The sequence below is a fragment of the Gastrolobium bilobum genome, unplaced genomic scaffold (assembly GCF_033153095.1).
Source record: "Gastrolobium bilobum isolate Gb01-03AN ecotype WA unplaced genomic scaffold, APGP_CSIRO_Gbil_v1 utg7803, whole genome shotgun sequence".
Taxonomy (NCBI): Eukaryota; Viridiplantae; Streptophyta; class Magnoliopsida; order Fabales; family Fabaceae; genus Gastrolobium; species Gastrolobium bilobum.
In genome coordinates, this window is record NW_026898482.1 from 417595 (window position 1) to 430142 (window position 12548).

At 33.8% G+C, this 12548-nt stretch overlaps 1 protein-coding gene across 1 annotated transcript; it reads right to left on the minus strand.

Moving 5' to 3' along the window:
- Positions 1–2500: 2500 nt before the first annotated feature.
- LOC133316695 (UPF0496 protein At2g18630-like) lies at positions 2501–4384 on the minus strand. The gene is made up of 3 exons (XM_061518474.1): positions 4219–4384; positions 4061–4131; positions 2501–3836 (listed from the first exon to the last, which is right to left on the minus strand). The coding sequence occupies exon 3, from the start codon at positions 3820–3822 to the stop codon at positions 2683–2685; it is 1140 nt and encodes a 379-aa protein (XP_061374458.1). The 5' UTR covers positions 3823–3836; positions 4061–4131; positions 4219–4384; the 3' UTR covers positions 2501–2682.
- Positions 4385–12548: the final 8164 nt, after the last annotated feature.

The window sequence follows — 12548 nt, forward strand, 5'->3', positions numbered from 1 at the left end:
ATTACTTTCCACTAATTTAGAATAAATTAAGTTTTGGTATTTGTGTGTTCCAACTTAGATGTCTGGACGATTCACCTACCCCAAAAATTTAACCCACATCACCGACCAGCTTGTATTTTTGGTTTATGCTTTCTATGCTCTCTATTTGGTTTCGATCCTTTTATGTGAATATTTTACTTTAAATTTGTTTATTTTAAATTTTAAGAATGGTAAATGCTACGCATGCATTGCGCAAAGCACTTTCCATGTTAATGTTAATCTTTACGTTTGAATTTGGATGGTTGGAAAGAGTGTAGAAGTACAATACAAATAAACATTATTAAATATTCCTATGGGCCTCTCTACCAGGGAAAAAATTTATTCACTATTTTTCGTTTATCCATAGGCGTAGGCCCTAATTCATATTGCTCGATTCGTTATGTTTGGATCAATAGCCCACTCATTACATAGACATATGCTACCCCAACTCATTCCATTTGCAGGACTAAATAGTAAATAGACTGACTTATGGAAAAATGTTCCAGTTTATCAGCTTTACCTGTTTGAGAGTGATATTTGCAGCTATGCTTCCTTTTTAATGTTTTTTCCTCTTATATCTATGCTTGTGAATATAGAATCTCCAATATTGATAATACCAACTTTCAAGTTTCAAGTATTTACTTAACAAAAGCAAACTCTTTCCCACCAAGTAAAATCAGCTATATAGATTAAGCAAAGTAATTATATTCTACTAAAGACCAAATTTTTAGTAAAATTATATAAATTAAGGTTTATTTGCATCATTTAAAAAAATCTTAATCTTTTTCTAACTTTGATGATTGACCTATTCTTTTTTAGATTAACTATTTTCATCGTACATTTAGTTATCTAATTTGATCCTTTTTTTTCCTTTGATCTGTAATTTGGAATTACATTACTTGGTCTTACTCTATAGGGAAGATTGCAAAAGTAAACAATAAATTACAGGTAATATGTTAAAAAAGAGAGAGAGTAAGTGTTGAGATATATAGTCCCACATTGATTATATGGACAATTAATATGACCTTTATAAGGCCTTGGACACTCTCACCCCTTGAGTTAGCTTTTGGGGTGACGTATCCTAAGATTCTTTACATGATATCAGAGTCTCACCGTCCCTCGCTTTAAAAAGTGGAATTAAAATAAAATAAAAAAAACACAAAAAAGTAAACCAAAAATGGGCCTGCACAATTTTCACGCTTCTAGCCTAAAGGGCTCTTGCGTGAGGGGGCGTGTTGAGATATATAGTCCCACATTGATTGGATGGGCAACTAATATGATCTTTATAAGGCCTTGGGCACTCCCACTCCTTTAACTAGCTTTTGGAGTGATGTATCCTAAGGTTCTTTACAGTAAAGATAAAAACACAATTGAATTGATATATAAAGATATAGAAGTGCAATTAGTCCAATCAAATACCACTTAGAAGTGATAAAAGTTAAAAAAAAATAAAAAAAATACAGACGCTGCCCCTAGTGAGATTTTTTTGGGTGCAGAAGAAAAGAAAAGCAATACGTAAAACAGCAAAATCTTGGACGGTTAGTTGTGAACTACGTCAATGTCTGATAGGTAGCTTGTAATAATTCCCAGTGGTGGGAGTGACCGCAAAGGGGTAAGCTAATAGAACCTTCTCTGTCAGTTGCACTTTGATTTTGATTAAAAAAATTTATTTTCATCCAAAAATGGAATTATGCGTGTATCACATAGGGACTAGGGAGTTTGTAAATAACAAAATATCCATGCATATACAAGATATTTTGGCATAGTGTTCTGTTTACTTTTTTAATGGAAAGCGGCATCTGGGGGATCAATGTTTAATTGTAGATATATAGCGTGTAAGATTTATTCCAGAAAAACACACACTCTATAATGAATATAAGTTGAATATAAGTTGCCTACCAGGGCGTGTTTTCAAATCTGCTAGACTAAAAATTCCAACTTCAAATCTGCTTATGGTTAGACAGCAGTATAAGGTTCCTATAAGGTGCAACCATTGTCACCAGAGGATGCCTCAAACATAAGATCCTATCAATGCATGCATGAAAAGTTTGCCTAACATACAAGAAACCAACAAAGAAAGAATCCGCTTGCGTTAACCAAAACCGGTCCCACCTTAAAAAGTTAGGGTGCATAACAGCCTATGTATTTTGGAGTTTGCATTCATCATTTAACATGACCACAAAATTTTTCCTCCACACACAACATTTTGTGGGACCCGTATGTTTCGAAGAAAAATAAAAAAAAAAACTACGGCACGCAAAACGAATCTCTATAATATAGCACAATCATTTTTTCGTACAACATAACTCTTATAAAACCCATATATTTTTCACTATCATTTGTCCAAGACTTTGTTCCACCTTTGATTGCTCTTCTTAGGATTCCATGATTATCACACATAGATTATCAATTGCATCTAGCAAAAGAGTTTAATGAAAAACACACACAACAACAACAACAATCAAGCATGGAAATTGCATGTAATTATGAATAATCCAAAGGTGTGAATATAGGAAGTTAAGAAATGTTATACACAAGTTAATAAATCATAAAGCATCTTATTGCAGTGCAGTTATAAGCTGGGTGTTTGATCAGCAACTTATAGTAGGAGCAAACGAAGATGCCAGCTAGAGAAAGCGATCCATAGAACATGCGAAAGGGCTATCAACCAGTGTATTTAATAATCTTTTGTATAACCACTGTCCTTGCTCTCCTTATCTGTCGACTACACTTATCAGCCTGCTCACTCAAATTCTCAATGATATCCGAAAAAGTTTCTATTTTCTTCTTAATCTCATCGATTGCAAGCCTAACAGCATCCTCATTTCTATGAGCAAAATCAGCATTCTGCAACATGGATTCAATCTCTATTTCCAATTTGTTGATACGCACCCGAATGTTTTGCAAGTCGGCCAATGTAATGTAAGTACCAACCTGCATTGAACTGATTACTTCTCTTTGGCCCTTTAGAGCTGTCTCATATCCCATAAAAAGAGAGTTACACCATTTTCCCACCGAGCCTATTGGAACAGCCAATGCACCAGCCAAAGCTGTTACAACAGGTGGTGCAGCAATTGCAGCTGCAACCACAGAGAAAATCAACACAGAGACAAAAGCAGCCAAGAAAATGACATTTGACACCCTCTTCAATGTCTTGAGGGATTTCAATTTCTTATCAAGCTTTTGCTTTCTGATTTGCAATTTCTTCAGCATTGAAGTTTGTTGTGCATAAACTGATTGAAACAACAAATAAAACTCTTCCGTAAAGGGGTCCCCAGCTTCCTTGAAATTCTTAAGCTCTTGCAATGTCTTCAAATAAGTCGATCCATCAACCCCATTTTGCACCTCTTCCTCAAAATAGGTAATTGCAGACTTAACTATAACCTGTTTTTCACGTGCTCGTTTCAAGCATTTCTCAAGAGCATTACAGAAGTCCAATGTCTGGAGACTATTCTCAAAAAAATCCTCCACCAAGGAGAATAACTCACGGTCCTTCTTGTTGGATATATCTTGCTTGCACTCTAGAATGACCTTGACAACTTCCTGGTTCATTTCAAGCAAACTGCCAGTCACTTCTCTCAGTGACTCAATAGATATGGAACGAACCTCAATCCCACTAGCAAGGGAATTTATCACCCTGTTGGTGCGCTCCTGAATGGCAGCATCAAAGGATTGCAAGTTTGGATCTTCAACACATGCTGCTTCATAAGAGCTTAAATCAGCCGCATACAGAGAATGGGTACCCATTTTGATAGGGGATGGGACATCATTACTATTCATCTTGCTGGACTGACCTCCCATCATTTCCAATTTTAACCCTAACACAAAGATGAAAAGCACAGAAAGATTAAAACCCAACTTCTAAATTAGAAGAAAGCTAAATGCAAAAGGTCACTAGATTCCCATCACCCAAAAGGAAATCCTTCACTTGAGAAGACACAATAGTTACATATGAATGTAAATTACAAAAAAACCCAAATCAAATTTGCAATTTTTAGGTGTGTATGTGTGTGTGGATGGCCAGCATAGAAGTTTTGATTACCTGGGTTTCAGCCGAAATTTCAGAATTATGTTGGTGTCTCTCACTTGAATTCCTTCCCAAATAGTAAACAACTGCAAATTAAAGCAGAGGTTAATAGAATCTAAGATGGAGATCTGTTCCCAATTAGAGGAAAACAAAGATACTTGGCAATGGCTTACAGCGTTTATTAGAGGAAGAAAAGATGTGAGAACTGTGAGGGCTTGCGATTTCCCGAACCACGAATGAAGTCAAACCAGACAAGGAACTAGCAAATGACAAGTGATTCGGGAACACCGATGACAGTTGACGCTCAGCTACTTCATCTTTTTCTGTTTTTAAGGTACAAACAGCTACTTATCTTTACTCTCTTACTCAAGAAGCCGAATCTTTTGATGCTCTCTCTCACATCATTAACTTTTTTTTTTCTCTTTTTACTCTTATTATTTTATTCTTTTCCAATTTTACCCTCCTATTTACACTGACTAACTAAAAAATGGTGTTCCGATTCACGATAAATAATCTCCTTACTCAGGGTTGAGTTATGACTTATGACTTGTGAGCGCGCCTTGGTTATTTTTACGTAGCGTGTTGGGACTGTTCACCCTTTTTTTTTTCTTTTAAATTTTTAGAATAATTGTTATAGTAGTATTAATATTTCAATATATCTTCATTTATTATATTGATTTTTAGTAATTAAAATAAAAATAAATGTCAATATAATTTTTTTACTGAAACATAAATTGTTAAATTAAAAAAATAGTAATTATATATATATGTATATAAGTTTGTATATGATTACAATGTGAGACAATATAAATTAGAAATATATAAATTACTAAAATATAAATAAATATCATAAAAAAATAGAAACATAATATCCCGTTGGGACCCATTAGAGAAAAAAGAGAAAAAATAAAATAACAAAAATAACTTTGCCATGAAATTTGTATTATTTTTTTAAAAAAATAAGGGATCATTACTTAATGGGGATTGAAATTCTTATGTAACATAAGAATTCAATCCGTTCCTGCAGATAGAAAAAACGTCGTTTTCAACTTCTTCTTCTTTTTACTTTTTTAAACTTTCATGTGACCCATGTTATTATGTTTGTGCATGAATGATTTGACATTTTTATGTAACATAAGAAACTTTTAACCCTGGTTTTCAAAAAAAGAAACTTTTAACCCTTACTTTATTATTCACTTTTATTTTTTCTTGTTGAAAAGTTTAATTACTCTTTTTGTTTTTTAATTCCACTATCTCTTCTAATGTAGAGTTTTCTCCAAATTTTCTCCTCCCTCTCCTCAAATAGAATTTTCTCCAAATCTCACTCTCACTCTTTGATTTTCTCTAGATTTGAAAGCAATGACTAATGTTTTCCTTAGGGAAAATTTTACCATAAAAATAGTAAAATTAGTAACATAATAGTAAAATACTATTTATCAAATAATTATCAAAGAAAACATTCCTACGTAGGATTATTTTGGAATTTTTTGTTAATAATTTATAACCGCATTATGTTTATTGAAGTATTATTTGTAATAATTAATAATTATATTATGTTTGTTGGAATGTTGCTTATATTAATTTATAATTGAATTATATATTTTTTAAATTTTATTTGTTAATGATTTATCAATAATAGGTATTGATTATTAAAGAAGAAAAAAGTTTTATATGAAATAAATTGTGAGCACATATTTTAGGATTTTTTTAACTCGTAAATTTTATAAATATATTTATTTTTTATTATTTGAAATCAAAACTTATGAATTTGTTCTTGAAGAAAGTGTAATGTATGGACTATTACATAGTGCGTCCTCCTTGTGACATTCATCAGGGGTGTAAACGGGCCGAGCCGAGTTTTGATCTTAAGAGGTTAGGTCTATGTTTAAATGTGTCAGCCTGAACAAGCCTGTTACCTGTTATGAATATAATTATGGGTCTGTGGCCTGACTCATTTACAAAAAATAAAAGCCTGATTTGGTCTGTTAGTCTGTTTAAAAAAATAAAATAACAAAAATTTATTCAAACAGAATATAATTACATAAATATTCATAAATTCAATGTATATCCAAATAGTATAATATAGAACAAATCATTCAAAAAGTCTATTTAACTAATAAAATGGGGCGAAATGAATTGAGAAGAGAGAGAGAGGACTATTACAAGCGGTATAAAAAATATAAAATAAAATTAAAAATTAATATACTAGGTCAGTCTGAGAAACTCTAAGGTCGAGCTTTTCAATTGGAGTATGAGGCCTTTTTATTAAACGAGCTTTTATATAAGTTCAAGTCTGATTCTAATAATTAATTTTAAACAAATAAACTCAGGCATTCACGAGTCGAACCAAAGATCATTGAAAAATCCCTGATTCATTTAGCACGGCCAATCGCAAGTGCTAATGTGCCAGGGTCTATGGAGTTTATGATAAAAGTCTTCCAAGTCAATTTCCCCTATACCGTGATAAAAGTCCATTTTTGTGGGCCGTTTCATCTTCAACTTTTCTTATATCCACACCCACTAATTTACACACACCCGTGGTGTACCCATGACCTCTCATTGATTCTACCGGAATCCACCCAATATGTTTTAGATTTTTGTTACGGTATTTTCTTCCCTTTCTTAGCGAGTTTACTAAATTTGGTCTTACTAAAAAATTTACAATATTTATAAATGATTGTATAAAGAATAAAGTTTTTTTTTTAATATTGCAATTGGTTCATTATTTCGCATATAGTTTGATTCGGGACAAATCCAAGATTAAGTTTTGAAAATCCTTTCAAATATTGTACTGGAGAGAATCGAACACATACTCTTATTTTCATCTACTCAGCTCTCATACATCAACTAAACTATCACTAAAAATAACATTTTTTTTAGCATAAAAATTAAGGCACAAAAGACCCAGATGCCATGGGTGAAGGTGGACGTTGATGGCTTATGTGGTCTAGAAGGTAAACAAAGTGAGAGTGGGGGAGTTTTGAGGGATGATTCTAGAAAGGGAATTTTGGATTTTTCTACGAATTTATGCCATGGCACTTCTATGTGTTCTGAAGTTTTTTTTTTTTTATATATCCATCATATCATTATTCTGTTATTTCGGTTTGAGCATCGTCGTAATTATTATAAAATTATTATAAATTATTTTGTTATTTCGGTTTTGAGCATCGTCGTAATTATTATAAAATTATTATAGAAAGTGATTCTTTCAAGATTGTTTTTTGAGTTCTCAAAAGTTCGAATTCGAAATCTCTTATCAAGGGAAACATGTTATTTACCATATAAACCAATAGTTATTGATTATGTCTCTTCAGCTTTGGATTGCTTTAGTCCTTCGCCATTGTGACATAGCATCGGAATTATTATTTGGTATGACCGGTCTAGTTTAGTTTATCGGTGATAATTTTTCGCCACGAGCTATTTCTCTGGACTTGTCTGATAGTGGTGTTAGAGTCGGGATTGGGCTTAGACTAACCAAATATTTGGTTAAAAGACAGGTTAAGTACTTTGGATCCGGATACTCAGTTGAGGGGGACATATCAATGGTGAGTTTCATATTTGAGGAAAAGACTGTTGGAATATTAAGTGTAGCGAGTCTTATATTAGTTGGTAATGGACTAAGTCAAGTGTAATAAGTAGGAATACCCATGAACCCAATGCCTAAAGATTTTGGATTGTAACATGGTGTCGGACCCACTTGATATGGTGGTGTAGCCTTAGCCCATTGATGGTGGTCCCCGCCATGGGGCTCCTCCTAGACCCGCCTGACAGTGGTATCAGAACTAGGTTGGGCTCCAGGCTAACCGGGTGATTGGCTAGAGGTGAGTTGAGTACTTGGCTCTGGGATACTCAGAGAAGGGTGATTGTTGAGATATTCAAGTGTGGTGAGTCTCATATTGGTTGGTAATGGGTTAGGTCAAGTGTATATAAGTGCGAGTACCCATGAAGCCAATGGCTTAAGATTTTGGGTTGAGATGTGGCGTCGGACCCACTTGCTACAATTGGTATAGCTTAGCCCATTGAAGGTGGTTCCTTGCCACGAGCTCCTGTAGGACCCGCCTAGTAGTGGTATCAAAATCTAGTTGAGTACTCGGGTCTGAGATCTATGATGCACTGACACTTCAAAAATCTTGACGTGTCGTGTCCGACACTTCCCGACACTCTCGGACACTCCGACACTCCAACATGCGTTATAGAAATTCAAAAAAAAGTTCAAAGGTTATGTTGCGTTGAGTTTTGAGTTCCAACTATTAGATTCGTTGGATTATGATTACCATTTTATTGAGTTTAATATAAATATTTGGGATATCTTATGTTTCTTTGCAAAATTTATGAATATTATAAGTTTAGATTCATTTTTTTGTTAAATTATTGAATATTAAATATAATACATACTACATAAATTAAAAATATTATTTAATATCAAAACGTGTCCTAACGTGTCGAAATCTAACATTTTTTAGAATTAACGTCTCGGAGTGTCGTGTCGTATCGTGTCACGTGTCTCGTGTCAGTATCGGTGCTACATAGTCTGAGGTACTCAGTTGAGGGAGAGGATACCAATGGTGAGTTTCACACTTGAAGGAGAAATTGTTAGAATATTCAAGTGTGATGAGTCACTCATTAGTTGATAATAGGTCCAGTGAAGTATATATAATTGGAAGGACTCGTGAACCCAATGCCTTAAAGTTTTAAGTTGAGACATAGTGTCAGACTCACTTGATTTGGTTGTTCTAGCTTAGTCCATTGGTGGTGGAGCCCCCGCCACGGGCTTCCTCTAAACCCGCCTAAGAGTGGTATTAGAGCCGGGTTGGGCTCGAACTAACTTAGTGATTGTCTAGGAGGCGGGTTAAGCACTTTAGGTCCAGGTACTCGATTGTGGAAGAGTATATCAATAGTGTGTTTCACACTTGAAGGAGAGATTGTTAAAATATTAAGTGTGAGAAATCTCACATTAATTAGTAATGGCTAAGTAAAATGTATATATATAAATAGGAGCACTCATAAATTCAATGTCAAGTTTTTGAAATGAAATATGGTGTCAGCCTGTCAGGTCTATTTGCTATAATTTATATAATTTAGCCTATTAATAATATCTCTGCCGGAGCTTTCCCATGGAGCCACTTGACATGCTTAATTGGTATGGAGCTGGCTTGGATATTGAGTTTAAGAAAGTATGGCTGGAAGGTGAATTAATTGCTGCAAAGCTCATCCTAAAAGGTTCCCATAATCACCACCCTCTGTTTCCATTGGTGAATCGCACTCAGACCATTCTCATGCGTCCTTAACACTTGTCAGGTCCACATTTCCCATACATAGATTGTGGACTGGCTGGCTAAACAAGTCCATGCTCATGACAAGAACACGAAGGAGTCTCATCTTCCACCTGACGATCGAATACTTTAAATTGCTCTGCATAACGATGTTATAGGAGTTTCGACTCCTAGGCTTTGTGTTTCTTAGGTTTTTGTTTTCTGCATATAGTTTCCTAAGTTGTCAAAAAATAAAATAAAATTGCATGTCACGTTTTTTACACGATATCACAAGTGGATCGTTTCCTACGTCAACGCGACTGATCTATCTGAGAAGCGACACTCTTCCTACTGCCACGTATGAAAAGCATGGTCAAATACAACTTCGTGTAAAGTGGGAAACCCAAGACGTGATTAAGTTCCCTGCATCTATCTACGGAAAATATTTAATATGATCCCGGACGATCTAATGATTTGATGTTCTCTCTCATAACACTAATCTTTTCTTTTCTATTTTATCCCTGCTATTTTTCTTCTTTTCCAATTTTACCCTTCCATTTACACTTAGAAACCACCTAAAAAATAGTGATCCCGGACCACAATAAATTCTCTCCTATCTCCGGGAGAAAAATTTCTTCTGTACATTGTACCTATTAAAATATGAGTTTTATAAGGGTTATGTTATAGAAAAAGTGACTGTGTAATGTTATAGAGATTCGTTTTGCGTGCCGTAATTTTTTTTTGTTTCAAAAAGTGTGGACCCACAAAATATTGTGTGTGTAGGAAACTTTCTTGTGTCATGTGAAATGAGAAATGCAAATCCCTTAAAATATTCCAAAAAAATAAAGTTTTCTTGCCATTTTATTTATATTTTCTAAATATTTTTCATCAAATTTCAAAATATATTTTTTTTTTGAACAAATATATGGTTAATCTGATGCAGCAAAAAAAGCTATTAGGTGAGGGCACAAGACCTTGGCTCAACTCAGCTACCAAAACACTTCATAAAAGATACCGGTTATCCTTGTAAAAGAAAAAAAAACCGCGCCATGTCAAACCATATCGTCCCCCTTACATGTCAAAACTTGTGGACCCCAACCAACTTTCAATCATTGCTGCTCTTATTTGCGAAACATCGAGACTTCAAAATTTCTGACACGTCGTGTCTGATACTCACCAGCACTTTAACACTTTTCGACATTATAATACTCATTTCAAAGACTCAAAAAACGTTCAAAGGTTAACTTGTGTTGCATTTTGAGTTCCAACTATTAGATCCATTGGATTACGATTACTATTTTATTAAGTTTAATACAAACATTTGAGATATCTAATGTTTCTTTGCAAAATTGATGGGTATTATAACTTTAGCATTATTTTTTTGTTAAATTATTGAATATTAAATATAATATACACTACATAAATTAAAAATATTATATAATATTAAAATGTGTCGAAATTTAATATTTTTTAGTATTAACGTATCGGAGTGTCGTATCGTATCCTGTATCGGTATCGATGCAACTTAGACTCATCTTACCAGTTGAAGCGTTTTGTACAAAATATATATATATATATATATATATATATATATATATATATATATATATATATATATATATATATATATATTTTTGGTACATACGTTTTGTACAATATTTATTAACTGAGAATTGGTCCATGCGTTTAAGTTGGAGTACTTATTCGCGAGGTACTTAAATGCGATCATATTGGTGACATCGAACGATTCTGCATTTTTGCCATCGCTAATAATTCAATCACGTCCAAAAACACAATTTGGTGAGATCGTCGTGTTTTAGGCATAGATCAGTGAGATCAGACCACTGAACTGACCAAAATGCTCCTTTTTGAAATAAATAAAATTCAAGAGTCCACCTGAATCATGAATTGTGTGGCCTTCTTAAGTATTAAGTTTAGTTAAATGTTATTTGTGATTTCAAAGTATTTTTTTTATGTTATTACATATGCATAGATGTGTTTAAATATAATTTAAGTGTCTTTCCCGCGTGCGTTCTGATCCTAGGTAGAACACCAATTTCGACTAACTTGCTAATCTATTGTTTCAGTTTGGTCTCAGCGTGAGAGCAGGTGTGCAGGACGATGTTCTAAATAATCTTCCTTCAAAGCTGAGATAGTATCGGATTCTTTATTAAAAGATATCAGCCTTTTGCCCAACAATGAGACCAAACTGAAACGGCCGTTCTTAACTCAACGTTTCAGCATCAGCTGCGCGCCTGAGATCAAACCCAATAATTTTGATATTAAAGTCAGGTTGGCCACGGGAAACCATGGCGGTCAATATCATGTCTTTAACTCAAAATCTTAAAACATTAATTTTGTTGGTTTATCTACTTATATAGTCTTCACTTAATCAGTTATTAATCAATATCAAACTTCATCACATTTGAATATCTGAACACTAGAATATCATGTTCACATGTATAATAAAACATTATTTAAGAAAGAAGAACAAACTTTTCTTCAGGTTAACCAACAGCAGGCGATAACTCTGCTTGAAAGAAGCTAAGAAAATTAAGGTGTTAGGATTAAAGGGTTTCTTTTGTGTTATGATACTGCCAAATCTCTGATAAAATAATAGTGAAGGAATCTTCAACGAAAATACTAACCAGTTTGGATTCAACTGATTGCTTCATCAGTCTCCAATAATAAGGCCAATTTTTGCTAGCTTCTGCGGAGAAAACTATAACCGGGGTACGAATATGCCTAGATAGAATTAAATATACTCTTTTTTTTTATGCTTGCATAAAGTTGTTTGATTATCCTTACATAACCGTATCCATCTCAATTCACAGCAGATAATTTTTAGACTCAAATTTGATATTAAAATGTAACCATGAGTTTAATTTAATTGACAAATTGTGTTCCATGGTTTTACCTGCAATATTGCAGGAGTACCAAGGTCCAAGTCTAAGCTTGAGTGGCAATTAGTCCTACAGCCTTTTGGTGGGTCAGCTTAAGGTCTTACCAAAAAGAAAATACAAAATTGTTTGCTCCAACTCAATGTATGATAACTTTTTCAATTGAATATGCTGAAAACCCTTAGGCCTTAACTACCATAGAGAATCACGTAGATGATCCACTACAGCGCACCTGAATAGTTCGTTAGGTAAGTTGAAGAACAAATAGGAAAAAAAAAAAAAAACATACAAAATATAGGATCAGTTGATAGGACAATATGACAAGAGTATGCGCCTTCCAAAACAGAGTAC